This window comes from Garra rufa, chromosome 9 (genome assembly GCF_049309525.1).
Source record: "Garra rufa chromosome 9, GarRuf1.0, whole genome shotgun sequence".
NCBI lineage: Eukaryota > Metazoa > Chordata > Actinopteri > Cypriniformes > Cyprinidae > Garra > Garra rufa.
This window is the reverse complement of record NC_133369.1, coordinates 44770440-44791492: the sequence shown is the minus strand read 5'-3', so window position 1 is coordinate 44791492 and position 21053 is coordinate 44770440. Positions and strand designations below refer to the sequence as shown.

At 34.2% G+C, this 21053-nt stretch overlaps 1 protein-coding gene across 1 annotated transcript; it reads left to right on the top strand.

The window, feature by feature from the left end:
• The first annotated feature begins 1261 nt into the window (after nucleotides 1-1261).
• Nucleotides 1262-20366, top strand: cyth2 (cytohesin 2). The gene is made up of 12 exons (XM_073846761.1): nucleotides 1262-1426; nucleotides 3946-4096; nucleotides 4357-4423; nucleotides 6109-6227; nucleotides 7832-7912; nucleotides 8067-8179; nucleotides 8421-8569; nucleotides 9665-9776; nucleotides 12080-12156; nucleotides 14505-14576; nucleotides 14714-14868; nucleotides 16617-20366. The coding sequence occupies exons 1-12, from the start codon at nucleotides 1360-1362 to the stop codon at nucleotides 16702-16704; spliced, it is 1251 nt and encodes a 416-aa protein (XP_073702862.1). The 5' UTR covers nucleotides 1262-1359; the 3' UTR covers nucleotides 16705-20366.
• Nucleotides 20367-21053: the final 687 nt, after the last annotated feature.

The window sequence follows — 21053 nt, the reverse complement described above, 5'->3', positions numbered from 1 at the left end:
AAACAAGAATTTTGAAACTGACTTCATCCAGTGTTTAGATTTTTGTACTAGAAATGCATGCAAATTAGCACATATTTCATTAATTAATGCGTCATGTGCATATTCAAACCTAACATTTTAGACAAAGTGATCTTTGTAATGTTTGCAATTATCAATGTAATCAATTAGTTGGGTAAATAAGGTGATAACTATTAGTTTTTTTGTTTTTTTTACCTTATTCACCTGCAGTGTCTCGCCTTAAACAGCGTATCAGGAAAAGTGACATTAATTTCCATTTCCATAAATCATCAGACTCTTGATATAGCTCTTTTTATTTCACATATTCTCTGAAATTAGCTTTAGAAAGACTAAAAACCCCAGTGAGCGAGCCAATGGCGATAATGGGCCATAAAAGCTCCCTGAGATGTAAAGATGAGAAAATAAGCCTGAATCCTGCTTCCTCCTTTAGCTCATGTGTATTAAGTAATTTTGGGGGGGGGGGGGGGGGGGGGGGGGGGGAGACACAAATCAGCTGGCTAAACATAATCCACCCACAGATTGTTATAATTATAGGTGAGTACCTAATTATATAGTTGCTTATATAATTAAATTATTTTAGGACAGTTGGTAATTTTACAAAAAAATAAAACTAATGTAGGCTATTCTATTCTCACAAGTGTTGCATTTTCTAAACTATAAATACCAAACTCCAGTCCGATCATTCTTGTAACGTTAACACAGCTAGTTATCTTATTTGTGTTTTCATTAGGGGCATAACTGTTTCTTTCTTACAACTATTTCAACATGCATTTGGTTAATATTATTTTCCTATCGGCCTATAAATAAGGAATAATTACTGTTATCAAGCAGGCCTACAAGTATCAGTTGCATAAATAGCTGAAACCAAGGAATATTTACTATTTTGTACAAGTTTGCCTACTTGAAATTAGGTGCTCTTGGGGAAGGGGTTTGGGAGGGACTGGTGTTTTTTTAATGACAAAATAAATTCATGTTTACAACATATTTACGTTCCCAACCTACCTAGTGTTGACTCAGTTGGTTGTTACAGCATCGTCAATGAGTTACAGACGTTAAATGAAAACGTTTTACAACACTAAAAGTAAATTCAAGTAAATAACAGATACGTACTACATTATTACATATTATTTAAAAACCATTTCTGTTCACGAACTAAGCAGAACTAGCCCTTACCAAGATGGCCGCCGTTCCGCGTCGTGAATTTTTACTGCCTGACAGGCGCAACTTCCGCTCTCAACTCCTCCTTTGTCTGAGTCCTTTCGGTCCTCCGCCTAGTTATTTATTTATTTCCTTTTCGTTTGTGGGGTATATTTTTATATATCCTTATCTCTCGGTTATTGAATGACACTCGATTCCGACACATATATGCCTAAAAGCAAAGCCCCCAAAATGGATGATCTGGACTACAGTAAGTAAAGCTGGTTTAGCGTTATGTTTCGTGCCGCATCACGTCTGTCTGTTTCCTTATTCACAGGAGCCCTGGAAAGGCGTAATGTAGAAGGATGCTTTGGTTCTTTTCAAGGTTTAAACTCTAATGTCAGCTGTTTGTTGTCACATCTAGCGTTTCTGCAGCTTTCATCAGCAGTCATTGTTCTGGATTCATTCATGTTTGGCCTCCTTCAGTTGTTTACATCTGTAATGTGTCTATTTGGTTTTTATCACAGACTGAAATGAGTAATGTCAACATTATGTGTTTCATAATGTCTTATAGACTTTATTAAATATTTTTCAGCTGTTTATCACACATCTTTTGAGTGACATTTTTGGATATTCAGTCTCATTGGGTTTGTTGGAATCTTAAACAGATGCATCCTTGGAATAACTTGACTTTTAATAAATATAAACATAGTTTCGCTTGTCATCATAAGTCTGCATACTTCATACCTTATTGGAAGATCTTAAAGATAGGCTGGAGGCCTAAAGATAGTGACGTATAAAAATCTGAGGCCACATTAAAAACCTGGGATTTTCACAGCAAAAAAACAACTCATAATTTCAGTTTGTTTGTGACTAATCAAATGAAAGTAATTGATCTGTGATTTTCTTCTTCAGTTGAAGCTCAAGATGCTCTCTCAAATTAAGCTTGTGAACATGAACATCAGGTTTTGTTCGTCATTCTCAGAATAATATTATTTATTTTTAATTCAAGTTTCTTAAAAAAAGAAGAAAATTCAAGTATCAGTGTATCAGCAGATGAAGCTAAATATGACAGATTAAATGACAACTTCTAGCATCTGAATTGGCAGATTTTTTGTAATAGTTAGCTTATGTTAAAAAAATTATAATAACTATATAACTAAAAGAAAAGAACGGTGAATTTGCAGACAAAAAAAAGACAAAACTGACATTTGAAATCATTTACAATATGTTTTAACATTTTTGCACATGCTGTTTAGAATAAAATGTGGCTTATTTTTTTAAATCTTTTTTAATGAAAATACTTGAAACATGGTTTAGTTTGGAGAAAAGGGATTTATGTTGGTTGCTATGTTTGGTACAAATCTCCAAATTTAACATATTTAAAATTGTCATGCTGATATTTTGAAGTGCAATGGCAACAACTGTATTAAATAGAAAAATGCATTTTTTTTCTAACATTTCACAAGCGATCTCACACTTGCACCCCATTATACTGTATGCACTGCAAAAAATGCCTTTCTTCTTTTTTTTTTTTTTTTTCGTCTTGTTTCCAGCCAAAATATCTAAACATTCTTAAATAAAGTAAAAATTATTTTCATGTTTTCAGAAAAAAATAGTCAAAATTAAGTGCGTTTTTGCTTGAAGCGAGCAAAATAATCTGCCAGTGGGGGTAATAAAAATAATCTTTTTTTTTTTTTTTTTTTTTTGGAAATAAGATTTTTTGCTTACCCCATTGGCAGATTATTTTGCTTCTTTCAAGCAAAAACTTGCTTAATTTTGATTTTTTTTTTTCTGAAAACAAGAATTTTTTTTACTTGTCTAGAAAATCCTTTTTGATTAGATATTTGGCTGGAAACAATAAAAAACATGAGACTATCAGCTTCTGCTTTTAGAATAGAGACAGTGAAACGCTTTAAAAAATACTTTTATTATAAGAATTTTTAAATCAAGAAGGATTTTCGAGCCAGGTAAAAATTATTTTCTTGTTCTTTTTTCTGAAAAAAAGAAAATAATATTTGCTTCTCTAGAAAATCCTTCTTGATTTAAGAATTCTTAGATATTTTGGCTGGAAACAAGACACAAATCTAAGCAAGAAAAGTACTTTTTGCAGTGTGTCACTTTATTCAAAAAGCAGAAGCTGATAGTGTCATGTTTTTTACCTTAAGTGATTAGCTAGAGGATTTGATCTGAACATTGTGAAAATTAGTTTTCAGAGAAACGTCAGAGTATGTGTCTCTGCCTGCAGGCGCTGCTTTTCGAGCTACTGTGGGCTTGGCTCTGTTCTGTCCTGGCTTGCTCCGTTTAAACCCTCCAAAAACACCAGCTGGTGTCGTAAGAGTCGTCCGTTAGTCCACAGATAATCTGAATGTAAACGTCTCCAGTATGTAAACAGCTCCTGCGCATGTGCGCTACCCCGAACCCTGTTTGCATTTCCATCTCGCATCACAAAGTGAATGATATTAGACTCAGGCCAGCAATTAGGGAATGTCAACACTGCAAAAAATACTTTTCTTACTTTACTAAAAACAAGATCATATTTTTTACTTGTCTAGAAAATCCTTCCTGATTCAAGATTTTTTAGATATTTTGGCTGGAAACAAGACAGAAAATCTAAGTAAGAAAAGCATTTTTTGCAGTGAAGTGCTGCAGGAAAACGAGAAACTGTTAACGTGGAGAACGTGGGATTCGTGTGAAAGAGGCCTGGATGTACGGTGAATAGGAACAGAACTGAAATGCCTCTCCAGGACCCTGTGTCCTCATTTCGCCCCCCTTTCTGTCTCTCCACAGTCCCAGCGGACCTGAGCCCAGAGGAGCGCTCCGAGCTGGAGGAGATCCGCCGGAGAAAAGGAGCACTGCTGCTGGAGATCCAGAGACTGAAAGAGGAGCTGAGAGAAGCCATTATAGAGGTGGAGGGGCTGGAGAGCAGCACAGAGGGCAGGTTAGTCCCCATCGACCTGCTTTATTGATGGGAACCGGTTTGTGCTTCTGGTTTAATGCCTTATTTCGTTCTCCAATTTGCCTTCTCTGATAGATAACACTCAAATAAAAGCACACACACACATTATCTCTCAGTAGCTGTGTATACAGTACATTTTTTGTCATGAACTTGAACTCTCCATGCTTTAGGTTTGTAGGACGCTCAAAGCGAGTCACCTGAAACCTGAAAACAATATTGATCTCTTCTCTGTTTTTTTGTAGTAAAACATTACAGAAGAGTCGACATGTGGCCATGGGTAGGAAAAAATTCAACATGGATCCGAAAAAGGTAAGCTGTGCATTTAAAAGCCATTTTTTAAAAATGTTTTTGAAAGAAGTCTCTTCTGCTCATCAAAGCTGCATTTATTTGATTAAAAATACAGTAAAAACTGTAATATTATTGAATATTGTTACAATTGTAAATAGCTGTTTTCTGTTTGAATATCTGTTAAAATCTAGTTGATCAAAGCTAAATTTTCAGCATCATTACTTCAGTTTTCAGAGTCACATGATCCTTCAAAAATCATTCTAATATGGGCAAATACAATGTTATGGATGTGACATTTACCAATATACCGAACCATCTGTTTATATTTTAATAAACCCTTGTTGATAGAGTGTAAACATCGGAAAAATATCAGTCTATGCGTGAGTTTTCTATTTTATAAAAGGTAAATAATTATGCATTATCTTTGTAACACAAAAAAGAACACTGTTTTTGAGAGACTACATACTTTGTAGGGTTTCTGTGAATTAAAATGCACAAACCAGACGCAGTAAAACCCAATAAATAGAGAAGCGGTGGCTCTTCAAAGAACATATAATTGTTACTTTACTTTCATTTTTTTATTAGGAGTGCAAAACATACAACATGGTGACACAAAACGCAAAAAAAAAAAAAATTATAACAGCAAAAAAAAAAAAAAAAAAAAAAAAAAAAATATATATATATATATATATATATATATATATATATATATATATATATAATGATAATAACATCAATGAAAAGATCAAAAATGACAATCTGAATAATAGTAATAGTATTTAAGTAGTATTAGCATCTATAGAAATAATACCAACAATAATAATACTAAAGATAGTGGTGATAACGATAATATTTTGTCATGACTGTAACAGTAATATTAATAATAATTATAGTAATAATAACAACAACAATAATAATACTAAAGATGATGATAACAATAATATTTTGTGATGATGGTAATAATAATAACAGTAATAATAATAATGATATAATTACAGTAGTAATAATGAGCCATACCCAACACATATCACCAGGGGCGCCGCTAAGGGGGGGAAAGTTAGGACAATTCTAAGGGCCCACGCCATTTAGGGGCCCCCAGATGTCTGCTTTTGTGTGGTAGGGGGGGCCCAACCTCATATTTTGTCATAGGGCCCAAAATTGCAAGCGGCGCCCCTGCATATCACACCTATCCTAGCTTCTGTGTCAGTGTGCATGTTTTTTTTTTTCATCTTGATGTGTCTATTTATGAAGAATATGCCCTGTTATCAATTTGACAAGCCTGAAAATAGCACATACCAGACTGTGGAAAATCATGCACTAAAAATATAAAAAAATGCTTAAACTTTTAAGAGAGGCCTCACATGGGTAATTTAACCACCAAAAGTTGACATATGTGCTGTCAGTTTAGTAAAAACCTTTGGTAAAAAAAAAATTGTGGTAAGGTTGGCATTTGCATGGATTAACCCATATGCTGATTTGCTGCTCAAGAAACATTACTCATCAATGTTGAAACTGTTGTTTAAAAATAGAACTCTGCAACAAATTGTCATTGTTAAATAAAAGCATTATTTTCTACTTTCTTAAATCAAAAATACATAGGTTTCTCTGACATGTAAAAATAAGTTGCTAAAATATTTTATCATATTATGTTGCAGGAGCAAAAGATATTTTTTAATCTTTTCTGCATACTTTCCTCTGTTCCACAGGGCATTGTGTTCCTAGTGGAGAATGAGCTTCTCAGACAAACTCCAGAGGACATTGCCCAGTTTCTGTACAAAGGAGAAGGGCTCAATAAAACGGCAATAGGAGACTATCTGGGTGAAAGGTATTGTGAATTATTACCTTTGAGATTTTTACACACACACACATATAATTTTTTTTTTTTTTTTTTTATGACAGTGTAATTAATGGGAAAAGCTGTAGAAGATGTTTAATAGGGGTGGGAATCTTTCAGTACTTCATGACTCAATACTTATTTCTTGGGGTCACATTTTGCTTAAAAATTGATTCACTTTTTTTAAGCAATAAAAAAGTAATTAAGCAATAAAATTTTAAGCAATTTTTGATACAAATAATATAATATTTCCTATAATAATTCTATTAACTATTAACTTCCTAATAAATCATCACTTCCCATAATAACAAAATATCAGTAATTAATATGATGTTTTTTGCTGAAAATGTGTCTGGATGTATTTGTTTTTCCTCCTCCATTGCTGTTTATTATTATTATTATTATTATTATTATATTAACAAAAAAATCTATTTTTGAAATTTACGATTTGCTAGAAGACTGACTTGCAAATCATATGTGAATCAATTAGAATTTCAATGTTTACTGTTTCTGTTGTGTGATAACATATGTGACCCTGTACCGCACAAATATTGAGATTTATAAATAATCTGAAAGCTGAATAAATAATATTTCCATTTATGCATGGTTAGTTAGGGTAGGAAAATATTTGGCCAAGATACTGTTATTTGAAAATCTGGAATCTAAGGGTGCAAAAAAATCTAAATATTGAGAAAGTCACCCTTTAAGTTGTCCAAATGAAGCTTTTGATAAAAATGACATTTTGATATATGCACAGTAGGAAATTTACAAAATAACTTCATGGAACATGATCTCTGCTTAATATCCTAATGATTTTTGGCTTAAAAGATAAATAGGTCATATTGACCCATACTATGTATTTTTGGCTATTACTTCAAATACATCTTGGTTTTGTGGTCCAGGGTCGCACATATGTGACCCTGGACCACAAAACCAGTCATAAGGTTAAATTTTACAAAACTGAGATGTATATATAATATGAAAGCTCAATAAATAAGCTTTCTAATGATGTATGGTTTGTTAGGATAGGACAATATTTGGCCGAGATACATCTATTTGAAAATCTGGAATCTGAGGGTGCAAAAAAATCAAAATCCTGAGAAAATCACCTTTAAAGTTGTCCAAATTAGATTCTTAACAATGCATATTACTAATCAAAAATTACATTTTGATACATTTACAGTAGGAATTTTACAAAAAATCTTCATGGAACATGATCTTTACTTAATTTCCTAATGATTTTTGGCATAAAAGAAAAATCAATAATTTTGACCCATGCAATGTATTTTTGGCTATTGCTACAAACATACCCCAGCGACTTAAGACTGGTTTTGTGCTCCAGGGTCACATATGCTAAACCTGTTTTAAAATCAGTTGTAGAAAAATGATTATTTCAGACTCTCTCAAAAAAAAAAAAACATTGCATCTAAATGAGACATGAAGATATTAAGATATTATAAACATTAACATCATAATGTCTATTATGACAAGCACTAAACAAATAAATTCTGCTTAGTTTAGTCAGAACCAAACATCTTTAAACAGTTCATTTTGATTGGTAATGTTGTTAAAATATTCCTCTCCCTCTCTTTCAGAGATGACTTCAATATTAAAGTCTTGCAAGCTTTTGTTGATCTCCACGAATTCACGGATTTGAATTTGGTTCAAGCACTTCGGTAAGTCAGTTATTGTTGTCTCTTTTATAGGTTGTATTCTTCATAAACGTAATCTGGAAATCTCTTGTTTGGGTATTCTTCTGTTTTTGATTCCAAACAAATATAATGTAGTGCTTGTGTTCCTGATGTGTCCATACGTTTATGTCTACTACAGGCAGTTTCTGTGGAGTTTCCGCTTGCCCGGCGAGGCTCAGAAGATCGACAGGATGATGGAGGCCTTTGCGCAGAGATACTGTCACTGCAATCCTGGAGTCTTCCAGAGCACAGGTCTTGCATACATGATTTCCATTGGTGTAACTTCACTGTTACTCAAAAGCACACAGCGTATAACATAATTGAGTAGGTGTGTCTGGTTTTCACTGCTTGTGTAATCCACTAAGAACATTTCAGTGCTTGTCAACCTCAAACATGTTGCTACTACAGTTCAGCAGTGTTTTATTTTTTACAGAGTTTGTTTCACAGATGCATTATGTCTCTCAGTCCTTAAACACTTTGTTTCTTCTGGCAGACACTTGTTACGTGCTGTCGTTTGCCATCATCATGTTGAACACCAGTCTGCACAACCCTAATGTGCGAGACAAGCCCACGGTGGAGCGCTTCATCAGCATGAACAGAGGCATCAATGATGGAGGAGATTTACCAGAGGAGCTGCTCAGAGTGAGTGTGAACATGCAGTTATATCTTGGGTGATTGTTGCATTGGAATAAAAATGCTTTGCCATAAATATATCAGAATGAATTACTTTTTAGAGGTGAAGAGTCACATTTTTTTCTTTTGAAATGATACAGATGAATGACTTTAGAAGGACCCTCTAATGGAGACAGAATTGCAGAATCCAGTTTTTAAAAAATAATTTACAGTACAGTTTAAAACGTTACAGAATTTGCCCAATTTTAATTAAATACATTGAAAGTTGGGAAATACACTTAATCAAACTGTTATATGAACTAGAGTCTGTGAAATATTAAAACATACAAAAATAAATAAATATACATGTTCTGCATGCCTCTGTGTGAATGTACTTGTTAAGTAATAATATAAATAATTATAGGGTTTTTCTATCTTGTTTTAATGTTTACTTAAATTTTTTTTTTTTTTGGCAAAATATAAAAAGAATTGTTAATTTTTTTATAAATTAACTTGTTAATGTTTTATGCCTTCATTTGTTTACCATAGTTTTTGATAACATATTGCTATTAAATTATAATAATCTTGAAAATTTAAAACAGAATTTCTGAAAAATTAAAAGTTTCATAGGGCTCTTTTATTGAGGGGAAAAAAAAGATGGATTAATACGTTTTATAAAACGTTTTACTAATAAAGGTTTTATGCATTCAAGTGATTTGACATTACAAAATGTAATTAAATCATTACATTTAAATAATGTATTAGAAAACCCTCCCAAAAAATGAAAAAAAAAAAAAAAAAAGATTTCATAGAGCCTAAAAATGTCAATTTTGTTAAGCTAAATTAATAAATTGCTGTTCAGTTGCATACATTTCATGATTTTAATCAGTTAGACGTGCTTTTTGGTTACTAAAAATGACCCAGAATTTATTTAATCATTAAAATGGTAATTGTAAAAAAATTTAATTTAGCAAAAAATATTAGTGATTAATTAGGGCCTTACCTCAGGGCTGTATGTTGCTCCAAATCACTCTCAGTGTGAATGACCCTTGAGTTTTTAAATAATGCTTCACATTGATTTTTTTTTTTTTTAAATAAACAATGTGATTTTTTTTTTTCCTTCAGAATCTGTATGACAGCATCAAAAATGAGCCGTTCAAGATCCCAGAGGATGATGGGAATGACCTGACGCACACTTTCTTCAACCCTGACAGAGAAGGCTGGCTCCTCAAACTGGGTGAGTCCCTCCTGACGTTCGCCTGGAGCGTTTCTGTTTAACCGAAGTTGTTGGCAGGGTCTCTATCATTGCCGTTGCACGATTTTCTGTTATTTCATTGCCGTGGCTTTGCTCTGTTTTCTAATGAAACCCTGTTGAAAAAAAACTTCTAATGTGTTTGGCACTTTCGAAGATTTACTTTCTTTCTGCATGGCGAGCTCTGTGATCTCTCAGGCACTAAACGCTTTTAAATCTTCTTCCCTCTCCCCGTATCTCTGTCTTTCTGTTTCTTGTGATCCGTTCCCCGTTCCCTTTTTCCGATCTCTTCTGGCTCCTGCTCTGCTTGACCTGTGATTTCTCTGATGCTGGTGCTGTCCACCCTTCAGGAGGTACGTACAGCCTCTTTTCCCTTACTACAGCATCTGATATCGACGCTTAATGATGTAGTTAGTGATGTTTGCAAAGCATCATTATAGCATTTGTGCTCTGGACAAAATTCCTCAAATAATGTTACTTGTTGAAGTGATCAGTGGTGATGTGTGTTTTCGAAACATTGCTTCATGAAGCTTTGAAAATCTTCTATAAAGTATTTGTTTCAAAGCATGTATCAAACTGCCAAAGTCTTGTGATTTGAGTAATCAGGGCTTTGTTGCATCATAACTCTTTCAAAATTTCACACATTTCACAATCTCTGTGAACACACGAACCAGTGTCTATGCAGATTTTACCACAGACATAGTTTTATAAATTTGTGCATACATTAATGACACCTTTGTGAAATAAAAAAGTCTGATTTGTAGTTATTTCCTTCCTATTGCCCTGAAGCTCTGCATAAAGCAAACATTATAAGTGCCACAAAATGCCCAAATTAAACATATTACACAGACACTTCACTTGTTAATTGCATTTAGTAGATTACATTTTCAATAAAACATCTGAGCCAAGTTTTGTCTTTTTGTTGTATTTGCACCATTCTGACAAATATAAAGCATACACTTTAAAATAGGAATGCACAGAAATGAAAATTGTTGGCCGAAGCTGAACAAAATTACACACTGGGCTGAAGGATGATTACCGAACACGTTTTTTGAGTTTTTCCCCCATGTATTTTGCCTTTTTTTTTTTTCATCATTGCATAAATTAAATAAAGCCAATATTTCCTTTTTACAATACAATTTTACAATTTTTTACAATTTTAAAATAATTTTTTAACATTCTAGTAGACATTATAGCCTTCCAACAAAGCACAATTTAACTTAAAATTAATAAGTTAGTAAAATAATATTCTTTGGCCATTTTTAAGACCCCCTTCTTGAATCAGGCATGTGTTTTTAATGTGCAAATAAATGCGGCCTTGCTGAGCAAAGGAGAATGTTAGATAATTGTTATCATTTTTGTCTTTTCTATTTTATTTTACAGAACAACAGTAAAATGGCAATACTAACATTTATGAAAGTTGACTTTTATTTTGGCGGAAACCCGCAAAAAGACCTCAGTAAGACTTTTTTGCTGACAGCAGCAGATTTCTGAATGATTCTCATCAGGCAGATTTTTCTCACGCTTTGGCTAACAAGCTGGTGCAGCGCTGTCAGAATAAATCAATTTGTGCATGTATTAGACAACATAATGTTCTCTAGTTTATTTCCAGTCATCATACAGTAACCTTTCTCTTCTCATGAAGACATGCGATGCAATACTAAACAGTCTCTCGCTGTCGTTGCTTGTAATGATTTTTGCATCTTTCTCAGACAGTTTTAAATGCTTCCACGCTGCCCACATGTTTGCTGCATTAAGAGCGCACCTCTATCTGATCACATCACATCATTGTTCGCTATCATTTATTCTGCCTTTTCGCTTATACTGCTATTTTCGGACAAATAATTTTGGTTGCCGAATATTCTGTGCATCCCTAGTTCAGACATTCTGCCATTCTGACCAATAAAAGCATATGCTTCAAAATGGTGAATTATTTTGTAAAACAATTAGTACAAAGTGCTTAGCCTCTCAAAGAGAGCTTTTTGACTCTTCAAAGTAAACAACAGCAGCTAACCAGCACTCAGGCACTCCTTTACAACTCTCTAGCAACGTAGTGAAGAGTTTTGGACTGGCAAACATGACAGACATCATCCTTCGGGCCTAAAAATCTAGTTAATTAAGTTTAATAGGAATTTAGCTGGGTTTTCCAAGAACGTGTACACTACTAATAATATAACGTGTGTAGACATGTCTTGCTGAGTCTGTGTAGTTTGTTACCAGGCTGACAGAGGAAATGATTAATTTCTTGTGTGTATTACACTTCTAATCTGTGTAATTTTCTTTCTTAGGAGGTCGTGTCAAAACATGGAAGAGACGGTGGTTCATTCTGACTGATAACTGCCTCTATTACTTTGAGTACACAACAGTAAGTCAAGAACCATATTGTCATATTTCGTCTCATTACACAACTCTCTGAAATGCACTTATTAAATGACTGTTTTGGTAAGTTGGATAATGAATCATAATTGTCATAATAAATTTGCATTTGGACACGTTAAGCTGAATAAATAAATGGACATCAACTTATTGTATTGTAATATGTGACCCTGGACCACAAAACCAGTCTTAAGTCGCTGGGGTATATTTGTAGCAATAGCCAAAAATACATTGTATGGGTCAAAATTATTGATTTTTCTTTTATGCCAAAAATCATTAAGAAATTAACTAAAGTTCATGTTCCATGAAGATTTTTTGTAAAATTCCTACTGTAAACATATCAAAATGTAATTTTTGATTTGTAATATGCATTGTTAAGAACTTAATTTGGACAACTTTAAAGGTGATTTTCTCAGTCTTTTAGATTTTTTTGCATCCTCAGATTTCTGATTTCAAATAGATGTATCTCGGCCAAATATATCTCGGCCTATCCTAACAAACCATACATCAATAGAAAGCTTATTTATTGAGCTTTCATATGATGTATAAATCTCAGTTTTGTCAAATTTAACCTTATGACTGGTTTTGTGGTCCAGGGTCACATATAAGATTTGAAACAAGCACAACTATGTAGAAAATCACTGGCTCAGGATAACCCTCATTTACACAGTTCAGCATCATTTTGCAAAAGTATTTGACCACAGACTGCTGCAAAATGACCAATCAGAATAAAGTATTCCAGAAAGCTTTGTAATAATTGTTTGTACTACATATGTGACCCTGGAACACAAAACCAGTCATAAGTAGCATGGGTATAATTTTAGCAGGAATACATGGGTCAAAATTATAGATTTTTCTTTTATGCCAAAAATCATTGCGATATTAAGGGGAGTCACTGCATGCAAAAACACAAGTTTGAGAATTTGGGCTTTTTGGTGTTTCATAAAGTGTTTTTTCAGACTAGTGGAAAGAAAACACCCAAAAGACACTGTTAAGTGTTTCTTTTATAGCACTTTATCTATTTGTGTCAATAGATTTCAATTACAATGCATATTTTTAAAGGCCATTTTCTTAAAATGAGTTTTTTTCTCCTACACTGAGCCATAAATCTCCACTTCAGTAGCACTTACACACACCAAACTTTATTCCTGTCTATTTTCTGAAGGTTTTTACAGAGGGATTTGTTCTTATATAATTTGCTTGATTTTATATATTTTATTCCCCTCAAAATGGTAAAAAAAACACATTGTTTCCTGTCTGCTCAGGTCTTTTTTCTGAGTGACAAATCCCCTCTGTAAAAATATTAGACTCTAAAATGTCAAAAAAAAATTAAACAAGAATTTTAAAACTGACTTCATCTAGTGTTTAGGTTTTTGTACTAGAAATGTAAGCAAATTAGTCCATATTTCATTAAATAATGCGTCATTTGCATATTTAAACCTAACATTTTAGAAAACTTGTAATACAAAAAATGTTTGCAGTCATCAATGTGATCAATCAACTGGGTAAGCAAGGTGATAACTATTAGTTATTTTTTTAACCCTATTCACCTGCAGTGTCTCACCTTAAGTAAAGATCATGTTCCATGAAGATATTTTGTAAATTTCATACAGTAAATATATCAAAACCTAATTTTAAATTAGTAATATGCATTGCTAAGAACTTCATTTGGGCAACTTTAAAGGTAATTTTCTAAATATTTTGACTTTTTTTACACCCTCAGATTTCAGACTTTCAAATAGTTGTCTCTCAACTAAATATTGTCCTATCCTAACAAGATGATGTATATATAAATCATGACCCTTATGACTGGTTTTGTGTTCCAGGGTCACATATTATCCCTTATGTAGACTACTGTTCATAAGTAAGGGGTCAGTATATTTTTTAAATCAATCAAAAGGGACAAAGACATTTATAATATTACAAAAGATTTCAATTTCTATTTTTTTCTGTCTGTGAATCCTTAAAAGATAAAATGTATCACAGTCTTCACAAAAATATTGGGCAGCACAACTGTTTTCAACATTGATAATAATCAGAAATGTTTCTTGAGCAACAAATCAGCATCTTAGAATGATTTCTGAAGGATCATGTGACACTGGAGACTGGAGTAATGATGCTGCAAATTCAGCTTTGATCACAGCATTTATTCACATAGAAAACAGCTATTCTCAATTGCAATAATATTTCATAATATTAATGTTTTTACTGTATTTTAGGGGCAAATATGCAGTCTTGGTGATCAGAAAACTGACTACAAGCCTTTGAAGTATAACGTTTAAAGGACTGACTTGGCCCATATTATCTGATACTGACTTTGTGTGTCTGTGTGTTTAGGATAAGGAGCCCAGAGGCATCATACCATTGGAGAACTTAAGCATTCGAGAGGTCGAAGATCCCAGAAAGCCAGTAAGTCTGTTGACCTTGTCATCACAGTCAAATACAGCTATTCAAATATGACACTTATCATAAAGCAGCTGCAGGTTTCTTTATTTACCATTAGGGATGGGCAGTATATCAGAAACAATTGTTGTTTTTCTGTGCAGAACTGTTTTGAGCTGTACATCCCCAATAACCGTGGACAGCTGATCAAAGCGTGTAAGACTGAGGCCGACGGTCGAGTGGTGGAAGGAAACCACATGGTGTACCGAATCTCAGCTCCCACTCCAGAGGAGAAGGACGAATGGATCCACAGCATCAAGTGAGTAAACCATCAGCACTGAATGAATTCATAAAGATCTCAGAAGACATGTTAAAACGTATGTGAAAGAGTTAGAACAAAAGGTGCAAATGGAAATATTCATACTGACTTTAGTGCCAACGCTTATCAGCATCTGACAAATGTTTGCATAGCTTAAATATATTTGCATTTCCTGATGGGAATACAAATATATGTATATGCTAAAGAACTCCTCAGAGTACAAAACTGATTTTAACAGATAGGATTAAATTTTGAGCACACAAGCCATCCAATATGTGACTCTGGACCACAAAACCAGTTATAAATAGCAGAGGTAAAATAGACTGTATAGTAATTACTATTTTTTCTTTTATGCCAAAAATCACTAGGATATTAAGTAAACATATGTTCCATACAGATATTTTGTGAATGTCCTACTGAAAATATATCAAAAAATATTTTTTAATTCATAATATGCATTGCTAAAAACTTAAATTGGACAATTTTAAAGGCGATTTTCTCAATATTTCTTTTTTTTTTTTGGACCATCAGATTCTAGATTTTCAAATATTTGTATCTCGGCCAAATATTGTCCTATACTAACCAACCATACATGAATGGAAAGCTTATTTATTTTTGATGTATGAGTCTCAATTTAAAAAAAATATACCCTTGTTGATCCTTAAATGGTTTTGTGGTTATTGACAGTGCACTTTGCAATTTGGTGCAGACGATGATATTTTAAAGGACAAAAAGTAAGATCAATTTAAATGCATGAAATTTTTACAGGATAGCGGATCCTGACATAAAAGTATATAAATATTAGTTCTCACTCTATATCTCTAAAAAGATGTCTTACGAAGATTATATTTAAATGATCAAAGCATATAATCCAGTGCTATACAATGATTGAGAGATGAGCAAACAAATGTTCCTCAAAAGCCTGATGATCATATTTGAGACTCACTGATTTGTCAAAAAAATGATTCATGGATAATGAAGTAAATCCAAGCTATTATCCAGTAAGTGCTCATCCGGGCATATTACTAACATTATCAAAGATATCCTTGCGTTTACTTGGTAGAAATCAGTACAGGGTTTCCGTGGGTCTTAAAAAGTCTTAAATCACTTTTCTGTGACTTAAGGCCTTTGAAAAGGACTTAAATCCGAGCAGCAAGTCTTAAATTCATAAACACCAGTGTCCATAGAGGTGCAGTAGTCAACATTTGAAGTGGATCAAAACCTTTCACCGAAATTGTCCTAAAACCAAAACAATACCCGTTCTTGTCTTAGCACAACTGTAAATACATTTTTTTTGATCCACTTCAAATGTTGACTACTATATAGATGTACAATGGGTCAGATCAGAAGGTAAAAGTTACTTCAACATTCAAGTGGCCGAATCAGAGGTATCAACCCTAACGTACTTTATGTAAAATTAATTAAAATGCAAGTTTGATCAGTTTGCATTTTTACTTTGAGATGTTGCTATAAATACAACTCTTCATGTGCTCCCTTGACATTATACTTAGAGAACATATTGCTGTATTTTCTTAAAAAGGTCTTTAAAAAGTCTTACATTTACCCTCATAAAACCTGCAGGTTTTATTTGACGGCTAAAAGGCATGTAGTAGACTGTGTGAAAGGTTAAACGGCAAAGTTTTGATCATTCAGAGCCTTAGAAGTTTGAGTATCAAATATGATGCAGTATACAAGTTTAAGTATGGAACATGAGATGATCTTGTGTGTTTTTTCTTTGTTTTTTTCAGATCCGCTGTGAGCGTGGACCCCTTCTACGAGATGCTTGCAGCCAGGAAGAAACGCATTTCCCTAAAGAAGAAAGAAGAACAACCCTGAAAGTCCTCCATTCCTCCTCAATCCATCCATCCATCCATACGCTCCCTCCATTCTCCGAGAAACCAATGATCCTTCATTAAGGTAGCTCTCATCTTCTCATCAGATCTATTATGCTGGTTTTGTGGAGAGATGGATGCCGTTGGGAAACCTGAACACCATCATCTTCCATTTGGATTTCGGTGGTCTGGACTACATCTCTTGTTCCATACTTCGCCTACACTTGCACACTACACAGTGTTATTCACTCTAGTCTATCGCACTAGTCTGTACAGATACTTTATATTACGCTGACATTCCATAGGACTTCACTAACATTCATAAACCTGCAGAAATCACCATCCTCATCTCACACTCCCTCCTACTTCTTCCGCTCTTACTGCTATTTACAGCATTTTACTGTGAAGTTCTTACACAAACAGGGTAGACGACCAAACAGCCTGATGTTCTCTTCAACACTACCATCATCAGGGACGGATCTAACGTTTGTTAGTCCGGTCACTATTGATTTACTGAGTCTATTCTGCTGCCTGACTTAGTTATTATACCTGAACTGACACTATTTATCTCGTACTCATTTGAGTTTATTTACATGTTAATAATGAAGATGTAAATGAAGGTCATTGCTGTTCACACCACATATCAAGATGATTATGGAGTTGAGCGAATCACTTCAGTTGCATATCTATGAAATGGGATATGCGTTTTACACTATTATTGATAATCCCACCGGTGATGTCATTTCCTGTGCACAGTTGATAACAACTGTATTGAGCTTCACTGACCCATCCAAACATCTGTAGAAACGCGCCTCATTATATGTGAATCCTAAAATAAGCTCCTTCACCTTAAGAAAAGAGCCTTAAAAGTCCCACAGCCCTGTTTCTGAATGTTCTTATACTAGTGTTTCAACTGAACTAACTAGGTTTAGACTGAAAAACTGTTCTTGGGGAGGGGGGGAATCTCACAAAAACACGTCCAGATTATATTGCACACTGAGAAATCAGATTTGGTGAAAAGAAAATAAAGCTGATTTTAGGGGTTTATTTATTATTATTATTATTATCATTATTTGCCATTGTTTTCATAACCAAGCACATTTGCTCCTGAATGCATACAGATGTTTGGTAGACTGAAATCTTATTTCTTTGAGATTTTGAGATGAAATTTGACTTTGATACTGACATAATTGTTGAGATTCGCTTTCCTACTCTTTCCTTCTACAAGCAAACTGTCTTAATTGGGGACAAAACATGCAATTAAATGAATGGAAATGATCATTTGCTGAAAATGTGCTCTCTCTCAGGCCATTCAAAATGTAGATGTTTCTTCGTCGAACCAGATTTATAGGATATAGGATTTCATCACTTGGTAACTAATGGATCCTCTGCAGTGAATGGGTGCCGTCAGAATGAGAGTCCAAACAGCTGATGAAAGAATCGTATTTCAGAAATGCCTTAAACATGGGTTTGTTCAATTTGATACTGTTGTAAAATAGTCCTCTATTCAAAATACTGCAACATTTCGACTCATCTGAATCAGGCGAGACGTCCGCACAGATCAAGCAACGTTTACAAGCCAAAACAGTTCAAAACAAATGTGTTTTTTGTAAGAGGACCGTAGGAGATAGACTTTTTCACTGGAGGAAATTTTATGGATTATGGACTCCCCTAAAAGTCCTTTATTCCTCCTCAATCCATCCATCCATACGCTCCCTCCATTCTCCAAGAAACTAATGATCCTTCATTTAGGTAGCTCTCATCCTCTCATCAGATCCATTATGCTGGTTTTGTGGAGAGATGGATGTCGTTGGGAAACCTAAACGCCATCATCTGCTCACCAATGGATCCTCTGCAGTGAATGGGTGCCGTCAGAATGAGAGTCCAAACAGCTGATAAAAACATCATAATTTAGAAATGCCTTAAACATGGGTTTGTTCAACTTGAAACTGTTGAAAATAGTCCTCTATTCAAAATATTGCAACATTTCGTCTCATCTGAATCAGGCGAGACGTCTGCACAGACTTTAGACAACGTTTACAAGCCAAAACAGTTCAAAACAAATATGTTTATTGTAAAAGGACCACAGGAGATACTTTTTCACTGGAGGAAGCATTATGGATTATTAGCTGGTATTTTAGCCGAAAAGGGCCAGGTTAATGTTAAAATGTCTTTATGGATTTGTTTCTTACAAACACAGCTTTTGGCTTACTTGTGGATTACTGTGATGTTTTTATCAGCTGTTTTGGACTCTCATTCTGACGGCACCCATTCACTCCAGAGGATCCACTGGTGAGCAAGTGATGGAATGATACATTCTTTCAAATTTTGATGAACAAACAAACTCCTGAGGGGAAGCACATTTCAGCAAATTTAAAATTTTTTAATTTTAAAGTCCTATCTTTCAGAATGTATGTTTGCTGTGGCAGAGAAAGACGTGTCTGCGACTTTTCCCCCTTGGAAAACTTTATTAATATTATTTTTTCTGATCGTAAGATATGTGCCAGACGAGGCGATGACCTGTTTTGTTGCTTGTGTGAAACACTAGTCACTCCTCTTACTCAGCGCTGTTCAGTTTGAAGGAGTCCGCGGCAGCTTTTTTTTCCTGATGTACATTATATTTTGCCTTTTCTGTTTGTAAATACATGTTATGTTTGATAGCATTTTTTATTTATTGTTTTTCAGTTCTTTCTTTGTGAGAAATAAGGATGGGGGTTGCATGTTGTACTGAATGTGTACTGAAGCGTTTTTTGTAAAGGGTGTTTTGGGCGACTATTAGCGTTCTGTATTTCTAAACTCACAAATTGGCATTGCTGTTAAAATGGGCTTCGGATTACAAGCAGTAACGAAATCGGAAATCAAACACCCCTTGAGTGTCTTTTTTTAAAACGACTGATCATACAGAACACTAATAGCGTCTGGAGTCTAACATAATAACCGCTCTATTTAAATATACTAATAATGAAACGGTTAATACTGAGAATTGTTTAGCAGTGCATTTTGCTTGACTTTTGTGATTTTTCCCGATTAATATAAAGCTTGGCTATAGTAATTGATGTCTTTGACTTGAAGACATATTTAATAGTTTGGAGTTAGAATCCATGTTTATGGCACTTTAATAGAGTTCAGCACAGTTTCGACTAAACCGCAGCTCTAGTGCCCTCTCCGAGTATGTAACTAGTACTGCAGTTCATAACTGGTTTAAGCTTTGCTGCACATGTAAAGGATGCCAGTAGACAGCATCCCCATCAAATCATTCGAAGTGAATCTGCTTCACATTGTATTGTGTGACTGAGAGACTCCAAGTGTTAAATAGCACCACCTGCTGACTGCAACAGGACATTCCTTGATATAAGCTATGCGTGTAAACTCATATTCTGGGCATGACGTGGTCTGATGAAGACGGTAGAATGACTTGAATATGTTTCGGAGACTCTAAATCTGGGCATTCTTGATGAGAAGTGCAAAGGTGCCAAAGCCTTTCAGCTAGTCTGTGAATACAGCAGGACAAATGAAAGCATTTCCTCTTCCTCCTCTTTGTTTTTTCTCCCTGTTTCTGATTGATCACAGAATGGTACAGATTGTTGGAAAATTCATGTAGCAAAATGAAACTCAGTTATGGTACACTGGTGCCAATCAACTCTAATAAACAAAATGGATAAAAGACATTCATGTTGTGTTTTTATTGATCGCCGGCGAATCCTGTTGTTTTGATTCAGGTAAAGGCCTTCTGGAAGTGTGTTGCTCTGATCTCATGTTTTTCACCCTACTTCTCTTTAGCTTCTTAGCTCATTTCCTGACTGATATCTAGAACATTTAGTGCTACTTAATCTTGTTATTCTGTGCCACAGATACCACAGAACACATGCATTTCAGCTCAGAACATCATCTAGAAATTCACTGTATCCTCATATACAGTTGAAGTCAAAAGTTTACATACACCTCGCAGAATCTTCAAAATGGTAATTGTTTTTTTAAAATAAGAGGGATCATACAAAATGCATGCTATTTTGGATTTAACACTGACCTGAATAAGATATTTCACATAAAATGTTTACATATAGTTTACATATGCAAGAGAAAATAATATTTGAATTTATAAAAATCACCCCGTTCTTAATAGTGTGTTGTTTCCTGAATGATCCACAGCTGTGTTTTTTAGTGAAAGTTGTTCATGAGTCTCTTGTTTGTCCTGAACAGTTCAACTGTCTGCTGTTCTTCAGAAAAATCATTTAGGTCCCACTAATTCTTTGGTTTTTCAGCATTTTTGTGTATTTGAACTCTTTCCAACAAAGACTGTGTGATTTTGAGATCCATCTTTTCACACTGAGGACAACTGAGGGACTCATCTGC